At 41.1% G+C, this 17,811-nt stretch overlaps 4 protein-coding genes across 7 annotated transcripts in view; 1 reads left to right on the forward strand and 3 right to left on the reverse strand.

Moving 5' to 3' along the window:
- The window catches only part of LOC135331342 (uncharacterized), an 80,162-nt gene that overhangs the window by 34,754 nt on the left and 27,597 nt on the right, over window positions 1-17,811 (reverse strand). The gene's annotated exons all lie outside the window — the stretch shown is intronic.
- On the reverse strand, window positions 482-12,186 carry LOC135331330 (CAP-Gly domain-containing linker protein 4-like). 2 transcript variants are annotated; one of them, XM_064526449.1, is made up of 18 exons: window positions 12,054-12,186; window positions 11,845-11,940; window positions 11,191-11,255; window positions 8,803-8,890; window positions 8,233-8,317; window positions 7,788-7,843; window positions 7,232-7,432; window positions 6,557-6,626; window positions 6,285-6,367; window positions 5,878-6,028; window positions 5,414-5,541; window positions 4,938-5,073; window positions 4,082-4,239; window positions 3,405-3,481; window positions 2,620-2,742; window positions 2,018-2,251; window positions 950-1,158; window positions 482-735 (listed from the first exon to the last, which is right to left on the reverse strand). In XM_064526449.1, exons 1-18 carry the CDS (start codon window positions 12,054-12,056, stop codon window positions 584-586), a joined length of 2,115 nt encoding a protein of 704 aa, XP_064382519.1. In that variant the 5' UTR covers window positions 12,057-12,186; the 3' UTR covers window positions 482-583. The 2 variants fall into 2 exon arrangements, with proteins under 2 accessions (XP_064382519.1, XP_064382518.1); XM_064526448.1 differs by having other exon boundaries at window positions 5,414-5,607.
- LOC135332210 (calcium and integrin-binding family member 3-like) lies at window positions 12,806-13,687 on the reverse strand. Its single transcript, XM_064527576.1, has 7 exons — window positions 13,620-13,687; window positions 13,527-13,561; window positions 13,373-13,475; window positions 13,215-13,319; window positions 13,119-13,161; window positions 12,956-13,062; window positions 12,806-12,904 (listed from the first exon to the last, which is right to left on the reverse strand). The coding sequence occupies exons 1-7, from the start codon at window positions 13,674-13,676 to the stop codon at window positions 12,806-12,808; spliced, it is 549 nt and encodes a 182-aa protein (XP_064383646.1). The 5' UTR covers window positions 13,677-13,687.
- On the forward strand, window positions 13,804-17,560 carry LOC135331332 (uncharacterized). Of its 3 annotated transcripts, none has more exons than XM_064526451.1 (7): window positions 13,804-14,027; window positions 14,111-14,519; window positions 14,592-14,796; window positions 15,783-15,950; window positions 16,006-16,816; window positions 16,877-16,940; window positions 17,206-17,560. In XM_064526451.1, the coding sequence occupies exons 1-7, from the start codon at window positions 13,860-13,862 to the stop codon at window positions 17,382-17,384; spliced, it is 2,004 nt and encodes a 667-aa protein (XP_064382521.1). In that variant the 5' UTR covers window positions 13,804-13,859; the 3' UTR covers window positions 17,385-17,560. The 3 variants fall into 3 exon arrangements, with proteins under 3 accessions (XP_064382521.1, XP_064382522.1, XP_064382523.1); XM_064526452.1 differs by having other exon boundaries at window positions 13,885-14,027; window positions 14,160-14,519; XM_064526453.1 differs by having other exon boundaries at window positions 13,886-14,027; window positions 14,163-14,519.

Here is a 17,811-nt window from a genome sequence, read left to right on the forward strand (position 1 = left end):
AGTCCACGTGGTGTTCGTCTGCCCTTGGCCTTGTGGGCTACTCTCCAAAACTGGAGGCAAGAAAGATAAAGTCAAAAGGTGTTTGAGCAGCTTCAGACCTCGTATAGAGGGTATAAATTTTCGCGGTTTTTGCGGATTGAGCCTGTACCACGAAAATTTATCTGGAGACCACGAAAATAAAATCCGCGAAATTCTTTGTAGAGATCCATCCGCGAAAATTTATACCCTCGAAATATGAGGAAGTATGGGAGCTAGGGCGTGGCTAGACTATCTGGAGGAGAATTAAGATTACTAGCTTGTACTGCTATACCGGATCCCTGGGCTGGGGAAACACCAAAAAGCATGGAAACAAATAAAGTGCATGCATGGATACAGCAATCCAATTACGCCTTCACTAGCCTTGATTCCAGGCCGCTCTCAGAGAAAGCCCTCCAATAAGAGGGACTGGGCTCATTATTGTAAGAAGACGTGTATATGTGTACATGATGACTGTTATATTATAATAATAGAACAATCAAAAATGCTGACAAAAAGTGAGGTAAAGAGCGCTAGAAAAAGACTGAGATGTTGCATGTAGACTAGTTTAGGTACACATAACTTTAGTGAGTTTTATAGGAGTTATCTTAGCACAGTTTATGCCTCTATGAGTTGCTTTCTCCGGCTTTACAAACAGTCCATGGTTGGGCTTGCAGCTGAAGTAACGCGTTCCTTGTACTGAGCCATCGTTCTTCCCATCTGTAAAGCAGAGAATTATACAATGTAACCATAGTTCTCATACTGATTACATGTACAAATAACTGTATATATAAATCATGAATATGAATGAACATGAATGCTAGCGCCTCCTAAATTTGCCTAGCAACCTGGTATCCAACATTGGAGTCATGGTATGATACTAATAAGAAAATCCAAAACACAGTGATATGTGTAGGTCAGTAAGCTCACTCACTTGGCTTTCGTAGTTCCACTCCGAGCCAGATGCTGCCTGGGGCAAACTCTGTCTCTCCAATAAACCTGATAATGCCCATCTCCTTATTAGCAAAAACACTCATCCCATCCTCCAGTATAAGGTCAGAGGACATTGAAAACAAAAGGGGGGCAGGTGAAGAGGACCCGCTACCGGCAGTTGTGAGACGACCCTTTGATCGAGGGGTGGACCTGAGTACAGTGTATGAGACAGAGTTAGAAGTTTGGAAAGAAAGACATATCACCATAAACCACACTCTTCAAAATACATAGCCCACAGCAGCATAAGATGTGTGTGGGGGGGGGGGGGGGGCAATGTATGATGAAACTAGCTCTCCATGTGTAAATCAGGGGGCATGTTCTACAACTGTCCTATACATACACATGTACATGTATGATACTGTGTAGTACCCTCCCCCACAATTGTTGTAGAATAATGATATCATTATGCCTCGGTGCGCATGCGCAAGCGAGGTATACGGTAGTGTGTTTGTGTGTCTGTGTGTGTGTCTGTGTGTCTGTCTGTGTAGACTGCTACAGCTGCTCAAGGATGAATCAAGTGCAAGTAAGAGTTTCTATAGGCTTCTAGTCATGTTTACTTGGATTTTAATTCGTGGATTTGCAAAATAATGCTTTGTTCTCGAGTTATACCTAGTTTTGCTTACTTGGAATGCCATTGCAGCCTTTTCAGAAGAGCACGTAGCCAAACTTGTTTACCGAGTGTTGCTACTCTACTTAGTAGTTAGCTCTGCACTAAAACGCTAGCTATTGGTAGCTGCAAGAGTGAGAAGAGAGCTGCAAGGCTCTGCTAATGCAGCCATTAATTTTAGACTTGAACTTTTGGCATAGATCGTTTTTAACAATAATAATGGTCGATAATTACCCACTCTGTGAATTTTTGCATGCAGCAAAATTATCAAAGCTATTAGTAGCTTTATGTTATGTAGCTTTGGGATCTTCACCGAGGCATCAGCACCTGCGGTGCTTTCATTAACCAATGACTACACATTTAACCACAATCATAACCTTCCTCCCCAAATGACACCCCTACCTATTGGAGGAAGTCCCTCTTCGTCTTGCTGAGGGAGAGGCAGCGTGTGAAGAAGCAGAAGCATCACTCAACCCACTGGTGCCGTTTGTACTTGTTGAGAAGCCTTGACTAGCCGCCCCTGAAGAGGAGTAGTCTGTGGACTCATTGCTACTGCTACTGGGAGTAGGGTTGGTTGACGAGGGGTTGGACTTGATAAGGGTAGGATCAAGCTTCGTTTGAAAAGAAGAGGTGTATCTGCAAGAAGAGTAATTACTTGCTAAATGCACAGAGAGACAGGGTAGTACAATAATACATACATGTATGTACAAATTACTGCAAGGAGCATTGCTTGACACTGTACATACTGTTGACTTGAAATGAAAGCACTGCGGGTGCTGATGCCTCCGTGGAAGATTTAACGCCATACATGCAGCTTGTAAGCTATTTGCATGCAGGGAATGGGCAAAAGAGTACATGTACATGTACATGTGTTACTAAACAGGATGCCAAGGTTCAATCAATGGCTGCTGAAACTTATTCCTCGCTCTTGCACCATTAAAATACTAAAAGCTTAAACACCACATGTAGTCAAGAACAGAGAGAAAAAAAGAACGGAGTCTCACCTCTTGACTTTTGAGGAGAGCACAAAAAGGCCGTGGCCCAGTCTGCTGGTGAAGTACCTCACTCCATTTACACTGCCATCATTCTTACCATCTCGAGTGTCCAATTCCACACCTAGCCAGAACCTGAAGAATGACCGGGGGAAGGACACACATGTACACATGTAAGTACTGTAAACACTTAACATGACTCTGTCACTACCTACACTTTTTTTAATCCTCTGTACAACAAAACATAGTACATGTGCATACGATTATATCGAGACTGTTCAACTTATCAGCACGGAAGCACTAAACCCTTGGCAGTTGAATGTTATAGCTTTTCACAACCATAATGCTGTACAAAGTATGTGAAAAACAGCAGTATGTACATGAACGTGGAAACCTAGCAGTAACTAACAGGGGCAATGAAACTAAACTACATGTATATGGAGGAAAATCAGATTTTAAACTCACTAAACAAGGCTTTTTGAAAATGAAAATGGTGCATGGTAAGATAGATTAGGATCACAGCAGAGCCAGCAAAGAAGCCGTGAGTCTTATAAATAGGACACCTGACATGCACAGGGACCACAGTAGGTAAAGAAACTCTGACGAAAACAAATAGGGCTTCCCATGGCTGCAGTACGGATGTGTAATGATGTGCCTTGAATTTAATATAACAAATGTGAAGGGCACCTGCTTTAGATTTTACTCAGTTATGTTCGACAACAAAGCTTGAAAATCTGCCACTAATAGCAACAGATGCTGCAAATGTTGTAATGAATGCATCTCGAGTATTGGCTTACCCAGGAGCAAAGCTGACTGTTCCTTTGAAACGTATGACTCCTATCCTCGTGCCCCCTACAATCACCTTCTCACCCACCTGTACAATATGAAACTAATCAGTAAAAAGATATCTTCGAATACACAATAGGACTGAATGGGGAACAAACCTGGGTTTGCAGGTACATGTACCTGTAGGAACCATACAACTACATGCAGTTAGTCTCGAGGCCAGACTCCTCCTTAGGGGAGAGAGTCTGGCCAACAGAGTCTCTTTTCTTGGTTCTCAGATGTCAAATGGGCATGGTGGAAATGTGTGTGGTGAATAGCCTAAAACTGGCTAGCTACATGTATTATCTCACTCCTGTACAGATTTAGTGAGACTTGAAAGATGGTAAATGCTTGAAATAACATTTTTAGTTGAGAATTATACACAATTGCCTACTGGCAAAGTTTTAAAACAACGAAGGTAAAGTACTACCAACCTCCTCTGTGAGGTAAAGTCATGTATTCCTTGCGAATCTGATTGGAAATGTCTATTTTTGACATCTGAACCAAGAAAAGTGGCAGACGTACCGTACCCTCTTCCTGGCACTTATCAGATTATGTGCAGGGGAGTGGTCTGGCCCCAGACTACATGTACATGTACGTGTACAATATAGCTACCAGCATGTACAAAAATGGAGGCTCTCGTACTCACCTGTAGTTCTGAATTCATTTGTATCTGTGCCTGAGCCTCGATGGCCTTGTTGGTAGTGTAGAGGGAGTCCCTTGCCTTCAGCTCAGACTTCTTCTTTCTCTTCTTCTCAGGTGGTTGAGACAAGGCCTTACTCACACGATGCATCGGTACAAATATGCCTGTGTTGTATAGAGGGTGGAGTGGTATAGGTTCAGTGCGTGTACATGTAGATGTACATGTACATTGTCCAAGAGTAGATCTACTCTTGACATTGTGCAAACAAAAAAGTGATATTATTAGTGAAGTTTAGTTACACTGTACATACAGGCATGCATTCCAGCAACTACATGTACATGTATATCATCAAGAGTGCATAAGAAGAGAAGAGTGTCGAACTACTGATACTTCTACACAAACACTGTGCACAAAGGAACGTGACATCCTGTCAATTGCACGTGAGCAACTCGCAATTGATGACGTTTGCGCATAACTACGTAACGCACAGAAGTTGTTAATAGTGTGCAATTGAAGAGGATCAACTCGACTATTGTAGATGATTTTTGTGAAGAGACCGTCTCTTATCAGTGTGCAGCGAGAAGCTCCATAAGCTCTGAAGGTTCAACACGAACATTGAACAATATTGAATAGCTACAATTGTTCGAAAACCACACCCCTAAAAACGTCACGGTTAACATTTACTAGGAGATTACTAGTAAATTTACAATACTTTATCACGTGCGAGTCATTGTGCACAGTGTTTGTGTAGAAGTATCAGTAGTTCGACACTCTTCTCTTCTCTTCTTATGCACTCTTGATATTATGTATATCAGTACTCTTTAGTTGGAGTGACTTCCAGGACACGTTGGCTGAAACTGACCATATTTTTCTTTGCATGTGAAATATTTAATTCCAGCATAGGAGCCGTCATTCTTGCCAATGTCCGCGTCTAGTTCCACCCCCGCCCACTGCCCTTTCTGGAACTCTGTACGCCCTCCATACCTCACTGTGCCATACTGCAGGGGAGGGAGGGTGAAGCTTGCTTAGGTGACTACATGTACATGTACATTGTAACGCACAAAGGTTTTGTGACACCATGGCTATTATGTGATTTTGGGTCGAAACTTTGATTTTAAGAAGGGCATATAGTTTGAAAACACATGAGAGGCCCGAAAACACATGATAGGTGTAAATTCCCAATTGAAAATTGGCCCAATCCAAAGCTATTTAAAACGATAATTTTACTGCACACCTGGTATAATTTTATATACATGTACGCCAGTATGTATACTGTTTGTAGATCTACAATGTGCTGAGTTTCTTCTACTACAACACTAGACTGCTATACACACCTACCTTAGGTCTGGAGCTTGAGGCATCGATGACAACCCTGTCACCCACTCGGAGTCCCAGCTTCTCCAGACTAAGCTCCTCTGGCATGGGGGACTGGTTACGAGATGAGCCAGAGCTGTCCTCTGTGGTACCTGTGAGCCGTGTGGAGGTGGTGGAGATGGTGGACTGTTGACTGGGGGCGGGGGACTTAGGTACACCTGTGCGGGGTCAGCCATAGCTATAACTAACAGTCGGACATTGACCATCTTCCAACTAAAGATACACCTTAGAAGCTTGTAAATTGGACATAGTCACTTAGGGTTAACTGAGCTTAATGTGCTGGAATGTATCGAGAGAACTGCACGAGAAGTCATTGAACAGCAAAACGCTCACATGCTTCTGTAACATTGTACAGTAACACTACACTACGTACTACATGTACTTGTCTTACATGCGAAGAGTGAATATATAGAAACAAACGTACGTACCTGTTGCCCTGGCAATGGGACTTCTTGGAGGAGCGGGGGCAGTAGTTTCGTGCATTCTGTTAGGGGTGGGTGTGCGAGGGGGCGGGGCAGGGGAGTGTTTGGAGGTTTGTCTGGGGGTGTGTTTCGGTGTGGAGAGCTGGGACGGTGTGCGCTGTCAGGCAGAATAAGAGCAGGTCACCTTTATAACAACTGATTGTGACTATTACATGTATATACAGCCAGGGTTATGCAAATGCTGACGTCAAAGGCATCACATTGTCCTTATAATGTACTGTACAATATGTGCTGCACTGCATTCTTCAAACATTCGACTACCGATCAAAGCAACGTTTTTACACAATGTATATTGACTACACAGCATGCAGCTGAGCTAGTCTTAACAAGTAAGTGTATTAATTGTACCGTACCATTGACTTAGGTGGATTGTCAGCAGCATACTTTAGAAGATCAGTCATTTCTTCACAAACATCCTTTTGATCTTCACTGCAATCTACAGGTGAATCAGTATTTGTACACATAAAATGTAAAAAAAAAACACACGTGTGCTTTTGCTTCTACACTAACTGCAACTGCAAGTGAACATACACGTGAAATTGTAACTGCATGAAACACACAAATGAGTATTCACCAATACACATTCCAGTGTCAAAAGGAATAATGCTACAGTGTAAAAACTCACTTTCAGGAATGCATTCAAAAGGCTGTTTCCCGTCTCTGTCTTTGAGTGAACCATCAGCTCCGTATCGTATCTGCAAGAAGGTTACAACGACGGGTTGTGATCTATTGTTATGTCCCTCAAGACTTAACTAAGCCTAAATGTATACGAAATTTGGACTTGGCTAATCAGACATAGTACATACCATTAAAGTTGTGGTCACCCTCTATAATAATTATAGAATGGCTGATACCCCAAAGTCTCCCTAGCATGTGTTTCAACCTGTTTAGCAGGGCAATTTCATAGTTTGGCCACTGTTGGTCTGCCCAAAGATGCCAAAGTTTTACTGCATGTACAATTTTAATGTACACGCTACATGTTCCACTAGCTCTTGGAAACTTATATGGAAATGTCTCTTTTTACAGGGTGTGGTCAGTCATTAGCAAGCACTACACGTGGCTCACGGACTAGGCGTGTTATAAATTGCTGAAAGAGACGTCTCGAGGAAACATAACTTTCTTATTTTGAGGGAGTTACCTGGCAAAAATTTTGCTTAATAGCCTCTTTCATAGGGGGCAACGCGGATAGTTTTCAAGGCTCCACTACAGATTCAATGTAAAAGCATCACGTGCACCACTCCGTTTATAATCCCTCTAACTCTTCAATCTATGGTTTCATAGACACAAGCTACGTACTCACCAGTACTTTGGTTGCACTTAGAGCAAAGTTGCTGGCTGCAATGTGCAGTCCGTTGCCACCATTAAATTCAGAGCAGATACTCATCACAAGAGAAGGGTTGTGATCAGCCAGTGATTCTATCACCTCGGGGCAGTCAAAATAGGTCGCGTAATGGAGAGCGTTCATATCAGTCCACCTGCATCTCATTTCACTCTCAGCTCCCTACGTTAACACAACACAATAATTATTTTACTACCGTATATCGGGTAATTTTTTTTATGAACCACCCATTTCGTATTTTAAATATTCGTACAGCTCATGATAGTGATGTTTAACCTATAGAATAATTTCATTTCTCTTTCTTCAATGTGAAAATAACCCGCTATACGGTATTATAACTGCATGTAGGAATTAATTTAAGGAAACACACATCAGAAAACAATTAACACACACATTATAACTGCATGTAGAAATTAATTTAAGGAAACACACATCATTTTCATGAAAACAATTAACACACACACACATTTGCACTAGCTACTGCATCATACATTTTTGCACATACACGTAGACTCACCTTTGAGATGAGAGACTTCACTAGATTTGCAGCGGAGAGTTCATTTCCGACTCCAGCTGAACAAAGACAGAGCAGTATCTCACGCCTTATACTTATATTAGCACTATGCACGCGTCATGTGACAAAGAGGCATTCATGTGATACAAAGGTGTACATGGTGCTAACAAGAGGAGTGAATATGGAGGAATGTGGTAAATAATGAAGCATGTGGAATATGTTAAGCACTCATAAGTTATTAGCAACAAGCACACAAACTTTGGTCTGGTAAACGACAATCAAGTACGACGATAGAAAAATATGGACATTTCCAAAACACGATGACTAGCGGAATTGGTGGAAGAATTGATACAGTTTAGTTAATAGTAATGATGCATAGAGGGTGTTAAGAGAGTACATGTACATAAAGTTTATGGGCCGCTTGCCAGCTACATGTATTGGTCAGTACCTGCCCCAGACTTGCTGGCATAGTGTAATAACGTGAGGTCAGTGAGTCCGTCTCTGTCATTAATGTTGGCCCCTCGGCGAAGAATCTGTGAGCCAAATTAATAACTAAACACTTACACAGACAAAGGCATAGACCCCCCAAACACACTAAATAGTTGGCCACCCACACAATGCTCCTCACACACCTACACAAAACACACGTCACTCCCTACACACAAAACATAATGCACATTTATTTAGAACACTCCGAAAAAGGAACAGTACATGCAATCAAACACAATCTAAACGTACAAATGAATACCTCTCTACAAAAGAAAATGTTTGCCTTGAATAACAATGGATATCGTAGAAACTAGATTATTAGCACTTGCATGTACTTGATTATATTTTAAGAGCATGCTCAACTGCAGGGTTTTTTTGTACTCGATTTAAGTGCTTTTCCAATTATGCGAAGAAAAGGCTCAGCTAGCTGAGCCATCACCGACTCCAAACAGGATCATCCGGATACTAGGTAGGGCTCTAACTAATAATCTAGTTTATACTGTACCCCCCCCCCCCCCTACACACGCACTTCTCTGGTGAGTGATGACATGTTTCGCTGTGTCTGTGGAACCCATTGCCTCATCACTGCAAACAGCTCTGCAATACTGGTGCTCTGGCTGCAGGGGGTAAATGTCACATTATATACACACATCTAGTCATTGGGACAAGTACAAGATAAATCTGCCTCATACAAAATGAACTGGCATAATTAATTTTGTGCAGCTTCATAACATTTTAATGTCAGTATATACATGTACATGTACCTAGCCTCTTCCCCACATCCACTTTCTTTGGGCCTGGTATCGACTGCTTAAGCATGCACTAACTTCAGTCAGATTCGGACTTTGTCCGGGTAACAAGGTAACAACGTATATAACGAAAGAAGTGGATTGAACGAAATAGCAATCTAGCTCTAATGGTACTGGGTAGGACCTCCGTTGTACCCTTAGCTATGCTAACAAACGACTCACAACCTGCAACAGTGAGGAGAATGAACATCATCTGAACAGAGTGAAAGCTGACACAAGCCTTGTGAAAGCAAAGAAAAGAGCTGCAGAGTGAAATGTTGCAACACCTACAATATCGATTTCTCTGTCTCTAGCTAGCTAGCTATATAGTTCTGTGTACATGTACATTGACTCTTATGAATGAAATTGCATAATTATTTTTCTGTCAGTTCCATGAGAAGTTTTACGAGAGAAATAATAATTTTGGGCATGCGCAAACAGCCAGTAGCAGACCTTCTTTCTTTGATCAAGGCTTGTGGAGGAGGCTAAGTACATGTATAGTGTGCCAGTGTTGGAGTGGTGGTAATGGACAAATATAAAGAAGACTTAGATGGAACATCACTCGCTCACCAGTGCAGTACTTGTTGTATTAGCTTCGATTCAAGGCCGATTAAAATACGGCCTGGTACCTATTGCAGGGGTGATAGTGCGCATGCGCTTTAAATTACCCAAAATATGGGTAATCGTACTACGAACGTAAAACCTTACACCGGAAATTAGTCCGTTTACTAAGAATATGTTCCGTAATACGTTATTTGGTCTAGAAGGCTTGAACACTAGTTTTAAGACAGAAGAGGCTTTCATCTACGTCTAGGATGGTCCTATAGCCAGGTTGTCTTCGCAAGTAGCAGTTTGAGGCACCATACACTTCCCATAGCCTGTACAGATCCAAGGTAAGACATCCTGACTATACAACCGTCATAGAGGTAGATGAGAGCCTCTTCTGGCTTCAGACTAGTGTGAAAGCCTTCTGGAACAACGCAATAGAGAGCTAAGTTGATGTGCAAAGATAGAAAATAGATGAGAGAAAGAAAAAAGGGATTCCCCAGATTCTGGAGAATAAACTAATGCATGCACACTATCACCATGCAATAGGTACCAGGCCGTATTTTAATCGGCCTGGAATCGAGGATATTGTTGTACAGTAGAACGTTGATTATCCGGACACCTTGGTTCCAGAAGCAGGCCGGATCCGGATAAATGAATATGCCGAATAATCGAATAGATAAACCACGCCTTGATCCACCCACTTTATTGATAAACAGCAGTGCCACATGGTTGTCTGTGCATGCGCAGAAGATAAGCAGGCATGTCTCCATGGTAACAGCTGCAACGTGCATGCGCATTTGAGGGACACGCCCATTTTCTGAATTATTTAAAAGAAAACTGCCAAGCCGGATAATCGAGGTTCCGGATAATGGAGGGCCGGATAATCGAGGTTCTACTGTATCTACAATGCATCTAGATTGTCGCAGTTAATGTATTGTCTGAAACAACTGATCCTAATTGAGATGTGCCCAACAGATTAGTGTCTCATGAATGAAGCCTTGTCACTACATTACGTTGTATTATTACGACCTTCTTCAATCTAATTGATGCTTGCAAACAAGACATACCTACATAGACACCTTGCAGTAGAAACATAGATTTATAACAAAGTTGCTACCGGCACGTGAAGTCACAATAACCATCTTACAAGGTCTGAGTACCACCACTATAGATATTATAATTATACTCACCCACCATTACTTAGCCACAGTACATTCTAGTACATCACTTACACATGTACGTGCATAAGATTGTATTGCACCCCAAACACACCATTGTTTACATAACAAGCCAGTATTTACTTTTAGGGATTCACAACACTAACACACTGTGAGCTTTCTGTTCAGAAATGACACAGATTTCATGCAACAACATTTACGGTCAATACAGGTAGTTAAACATGAATCGAATGCAGCTGCATACAGGTGTAAGTATGGGGTATATAGAGAGGGTGCCGGGTAACTCAACAGTAAATTTAGTGGCCATGAAACCTTACAATCCATTAGGAATTTATGATTGTGGGCTTCACTAAAACTGTATAGTAGTGTAGGTGTATCACAATGGGTGTGTGTGTGACTCACTCTAATAAGAGATCTTGGCAGCCATCGCATGAAGGATTGAAAAAGCACAGATCCAATTTCTGGCACTGTGCATAACATAAAAAGTCAATCGATCACGACATTATCACACAAACGTTAGCTGGTGCATGTGCAACGGTATTATTACTCTTCCTTACAAAACATACACAAGCATGTGCACACACAGGATGCACATAGTGACCTTTTAACGAACTTCAATTACTAAAATTGGAAAGCTGTGAAGTCACTATGGATCATAACATCATTGTGTGTGACTGGAATCAATATTCAAATCCTCTATAGACTGCTTGTTGCTAAAACAGGTGATGAGACACACACCCACTTTATGGAGATCAGTACAAACAAGTACAACAGCGATAACACTAATCTTAATTTGTGCAAGCATGGAGCTACACAAGAACCATTCTGGTGGGCAGAGGGACTATTTAAATGACACATTTTAATCGTCACAAGTCTAAATAGTAGCATTTTGACAATTGGAACTATGAAATTGGTTATAAAAATCTGTGGAGAATGATAAAAACTAGGTCGTCACTTCCTAAGTGTATAAAACTTGAACTTAACAAGATGTGTAGTTTTCTATCATTCACATTGTTGGACTATATGACACAGTCTACACAGCTAGCAAGGATGTACCTTTAAGCAGAGAGGTGCTTGAGCATGGGGGTGAGAGAGGGGAAGGTCTCGAGCTGGAATGCTGAAGTCTACAAGAGTAAATCCTCCACCACCAGACTAGAGATAGAATATTACATTTTAAAAGGTACATGTGTACGTGTAGGTACATATAATGTACGTAGGTACTAGGTAGTCAAGCAACATATGCCGTCACAGTCAACAGTCCTCACCATTCTAAAGTGCCTTGTGAACTCAACTCGTACTCATTGACTCTGATCTGATCTACTTGTTTTTTTTTAAAGATTAAAGCTCGTGGCCGGCCGGGGCGTAGCCTTCGCTTAGCCTCGAATCCAGGCCGATTAAAATATCTGCTGTACATTGAAACATGGTCGCCCTCGAATGTGTTCATTGACATTGGATTGCATGTACATGTACTCTTGACAATTAATACATTATTACTAGCTATTCTACTAACAGTACATCTCAGTTCTGTTCATTCTTTCTTTCTCTAAAGAACAATTCTGAATGACCTGGATAAAAGAACACTTAATTGGACTGTATACGTATTAGTACAGTCTAGTAGACTCTCGTTAATCCGGTCACCCTTGGGACCATGCTTGGCCGGAATAGCAAGGTAGATGTATTTCGGGAAATAGCCGCGGCTTAAGAACGACCTTAGCTCGAATCTAATGACTAATTTTGCGGATCTGCCTCGAGAATAATGAAGGATAATGAATCATTCTGCTCTCTATTTAAGTGTAATCCAATTTGATTTACCAAACCACACCCAAAACATCATATAGCGAGTGGCCGTACTTTAGGGTGAGTTTTGTGCAGTAAACATTTAGCTAGCATTCCGTACCAAACCAAATGGCCAGTATATCGAGGTGGCCATACTTCAGAGGGCCGGAATAGCGAGAGTCTACTGTACACTATTTAATTAGTAAGACTGTTACTAATCACCAGTAAGAAATCAGTTTGCTTACTCTTCGAACTCCTGTTTCCAGTTTAATGATATGGACCTCTCAAACTCTTGAAAGCTCAGTGCAGAATCAGCATCTGTATCTCCGTCACTTAGAATCTGGGGGAATGAAGTAAAGCTATAGTTTAAGTGTCTGGAACATACATGTACCCTTAGTATAATTCCTTCTTTTTCAGATTTCAGCAGCCTGTTGTCAGTTAGAAGGTCCAACATTTTGTCCAAATCATTTTCACAAATGACACCATCTTCATTGATATCTAGTTATAGCTAGCGCAGATGACTTAACCAAGTAGCTATAACAAAATCAGCTCACCATAAATTTGAAAAGCCCAGTGCAATCTTACATTTAGAGGTGTCTGGGTAAAAACAACCATTACATTTACAGTCATTGCCTTGCTGATGGACTTACTTTATCGTGCATGGCAGCAGCCATTTCAAGAAAGTCATCAAAATCCATAAAGCCAGTTTCGCTGGAGCAGAACACTTTTCCTATCCGATAGCGAAAAGGATTGTTCTGATAAATAAGACATTATATTCAATATGTGGAACCAGACGGGGAAATATTACTTTCAGCTCTGGTAATGTTTCCGCTACTGTTAAGTATGGTATCCGTCCTTTACGATGCTCCATGAAGGTGAGAGGATCAATTTTGTAGAATTTTTTAAATGCCCTGAAAAGCATTGCTTAACCATAATTATTAAACTGTATTGATTTAACAAACTGTGTTATTTCAGCTGTATTCATTCCAGTGACCCCCTGGGTTGAATAATCAACTTATGATGCAGTCAAACATGATGCGGTCAGACTAAGTTACCTCATATTCCTGAAGCTCCTCTGTTGTCAATGGACAGTATGAATTGTGGCCTCCCATAGTGTGCAGAAAAATTATGGCACTTTGAGGCGCTAGGCACGCATGCGCACATAATTCGGTGAGTAGTTGGGCGTGGCATACGGTTGGTTGGACTCCGCCCAACTAGTGAATTTCCCAACGGTGCACGCCCCCCTGGCCCTATCGAAACCACTGCACTGTACTATACAGCAAATCTGAGTATACATGGCATGCAGTGAGAGCACAAGAAATCTGTGGAGGCTGAGGTTGAACTGGTTTATAGTGTTATTGCTGTCACCTGTTCTGTACTCTTTCAGCTACGTTGGAGTTCTGTCATCTTTTCACAGATTTGTGACTGATCCTAGAAATGAAACAGTGGAGAATAATAAAACGGTTGGTTTTAGACTAAGTCTAAGGGCCTGGGAACAAAATACATGGTCCGAAGTGTTTAATCGGCCAACATTAATTAATTACAGGTTGAGGGTGGCTTAGGTGAATCAGAATTGTTTTATTCTCTTGCAATAGCAGCACAAAACTTTGGGTCAGTACTAGGAAGTCTTTCAAGCGGTATTCTTGTGCGATATGTACCCGTCTTATACTTGTTTTCCAATGCTGTCTGTCTGCACATTGTCGGCTATGTGTTGTATGGACTTTCTACTCGAGGTTGGATGCTGATTATTGCCGAGTTGCTGGCAGGATTTTATCTTGGAGCTCAAGGAACGCTGAGTTATAGTTATGTCACAGAGACCTGTGTGACTTATGAGGAATTGTTGAGCAAAAGGGAAGGTAATATCGAAATTGACAAGAGTCGTGAAATTAGACTTCGAAATTTACTCTTCACACTCAAAACTGTTGGAAATAGCCTTGGCTCATTTATTGGAGCAGGTGAGAACAAAATAATAAATGTTCATGGCTAATAGTTTAGTATAATACATTTATCCATATACAATCATTAAGGCACAGCGATTGTACTGGCATACCTCCCTGTGGATCAGTACCGTACTATTGCCTGGGTGAATGTTGGAAGTGGTAGCTTGCTTCTTTTCTCTTTCATACTCTTATTTCATGGAGAGTACAGCTGGAAGAAGATACATAGATGTAAGCAACTCTGCAAATGCTCTAGTAACGTCAGATCACAGAGACCTGGACCTCTACAAATATTCATATCCTATTACATAATTCGTAGCCGGCCAAGTCTGAGTGTGCGTACTGCATGAGGTTGCAAGCAAGGAATAATTATGGTGCCTTTTACTTCCATTAAGCCTGGTGTCTATGCCTAAATTGCTTGTAAGGGTAATTGTACTAGTGTTAATGTGTAGTGTGCATGCGGTTCCCCCCCCCCCCCAACAGAAAAGCTCACAAGGGATTATTGTCTAATTAACCAGCTCAATGTTTTATTCTTATTAACAAGATCACCTTTAACTGTAAATGTTAGCTATTACCTGTAACATTTTCAACGTCATCGACATAATAGTCACGTTCGAGACGCCAAATTAATTCTTTCAAAATGGCCTATTCGCCAACTCTGAACTCGCCAAATTTTGGGAGCATGGAGTTGTGTCCATTGCCCAGAATCTGGAAACGTCGGCCTTTATAAGAGAAAATTGCTTTACATAGGTGCACATATAATAAGCCGTGTCTATTGTAGGAGAGGTTGTCTTCTTTGGGGGTCCTTTATTGGAGGTATTACTCTGTGGCTGGTCCAGGCTGCCATGGAATCCCCCTTCAGTCTAGCTATTTGGCTCTAGTACAGCTACTAGATACAGTAGCAGTTTTTGGAGCTATTGTAATTTGATTCAATGATTGTACCTGTTGTTTTACTGGCAAAAGAGTATTCAAGGTCAATCGTTAGCCTAGGTTAGCTACCGGTAGTTGACTGTTTGTAGCAGCTGTGCACAATGGGACTTCCCGGCTAGTCTTACAGCACAACATGTGATTGGAAGTGGGCTAACCCCAAGCTTTTATTACTCGCACTGCACGCTCGTTCATTTGGAAACCCCCTTTCCTTTGGATCCGCCACTGAATTGCTCACAATTGTATGTAGTGCAATATGGTTTTGGAAACCACTGAACGCCGTTTTATTTCGATGACCAAATAACCACATACGTTATTTGTTGTCATATTTACTTTCTCTTAACTTTCTATACACATTATTATGAGCGTATTTCTACTGGCCTTTATTGATGTTTTCAAGTGGGGCTTCTTTGAAACTTTGATGAATCCAATCCTCAGTGACTCGTTTGGCTTTACTTTAGCTGAATCGGCATACTTCTATTTGGGATTCAGTGTTGCTCGGATTTTAGGTGCTATTTTAACGTGAGCTGAACAAATTGTTTATAATGCTTAAGTATACATACTTGATCTCTTTTAGGACTGTTCTGCAAAGACTAAAGATGAAACCACAGGCTATTGGAATTGTTGCTATTTTAGCAGTAATTTCTGGTTACCTGGTGATTTCTGACTGGCAAGCAATCCCTTATGACCCATGTACAGAATGCAGTCCGTATCATCACGATCTCTTAAGAAATATGAGTTCTTGCCTAAATATTACAGACAGTGATGAGCAGGTATATAGTGATGAAACAGACTTTTTAAAACCCATAGAGGGGTTCAGAATGACAAGCACTTTGTTTTCACACTCTAATTTGAAACGAGCCATAGCTGATATCCAGATACCCAGTGTGTATACTAACTTTAGCTGTCAACTGTGCAATGTCTGTAATGGAACACATCCTCATGGACTGCCTTGTTCGTACCACTTAATAGATGATCATGGAAAATTAAATTATACTTTATCTGTTCCTGAAGGAGTATCATTTGTTGAGACTTTCCTTTGTCAGCAAAATTTATCATCAATTATTGATGAATTTTGTGTAAATATCTACAAAAGCCAATCGTCATCTCCGTCACAAAACTTTTTTGTTATCCGTGAAGACGACTACTCTTCAGCTAGTAATGCGTGTATGGATGCTAGTTTGCCACACCATCACTGCCATTGGATTCCCTTCTCACAAATTGCCAACAAAAAGTGTGAGGATTGTCCACCAATCTGCCGTAGCATTGAACAAACACTTAGTTTCCCTCAGTTTATAGTGGGAATGACACTGTTAGTTGCAACCAATCCCCTGATTTGGTTTCCTATGATGGCAATCATTTCCAACCAAACTCCACTAGAAATGCAGGTACGTGCAATTAGATCTACAAATTGAAAATTGTATCTTGATGGTTTTTACTCAATACAGGGAATGCTGATTGGTATTTTCTTCACTGTGAGCACAACAGCACAAAGCATATGCCCTATTATTCGTAAGTTGTTTCATGTGTATATAGTTGCAAACTCCCGTTTAATGTAGGTCTTAAACTAAACTGGAGTTTGCGCGTAACATAATTTATAGATCTACCTATTTGGTGTGTGAAAAAACGATCCTATTATTTTGATTGTGACAGACAGAACTCGCATCGAAGTATTAGGTGTTCCATATCCATGCAGCCGTGTCTGACTCTGCGTGGAAGGCTAAAGCATTCGTTGTGTTACTAAATGTCCATGACATGACATTTTATTTCCTTATAGTGGATGCGATGTATGAAGGATTCAAAAAGAGAACATTTGTTGCAGCCGCTTTGTTGGCCACTCTCCATCTACCATTTTTAGTTGAGATAATAGTGTTGTACAAAAAACTTGGGCCAAGGTATGCCGGCAATGAACCTCGGTACACCAAACTCTTGATCAATGCTGACACAAATGATTAGTCACTCATTTTATGTACTGCATTGTGGCTTTTTGCATGATTGAATCTGTTGATCGTTTTTGTTATATTAAAAAATTATGTGTTAGCACTAATTAGTGTTACGGAACAATTTTGGTCGCGTCACATGGTTTCTTTACATGCATTGTTTACTGCAATAATGATCTATCCGTTGTTGTGTGTATGTAAGCATTCAGGTTCTGGTGCAGAGTGGACGGCAGGGGCCACCCAGAAATCCAACTGTACAAGCTGGCGAGGCTTGTCGTGTGCTGTTCAATATTCGATCTATACCTTACTAGATCTATACCTTACTATGGTCTGGTCTAAGACTAAAGCCTTTAATTTGACAACAGGCTTTGTAAACCCTTGTCAAATGCTAATTGCAAGGGCCTTTTTAGCATTGGACAGTTTTTTGTATCTAAATGTGACGA

This window comes from Halichondria panicea, chromosome 2 (genome assembly GCF_963675165.1).
Source record: "Halichondria panicea chromosome 2, odHalPani1.1, whole genome shotgun sequence".
In the NCBI taxonomy this organism is placed as follows: Eukaryota; Metazoa; Porifera; class Demospongiae; order Suberitida; family Halichondriidae; genus Halichondria; species Halichondria panicea.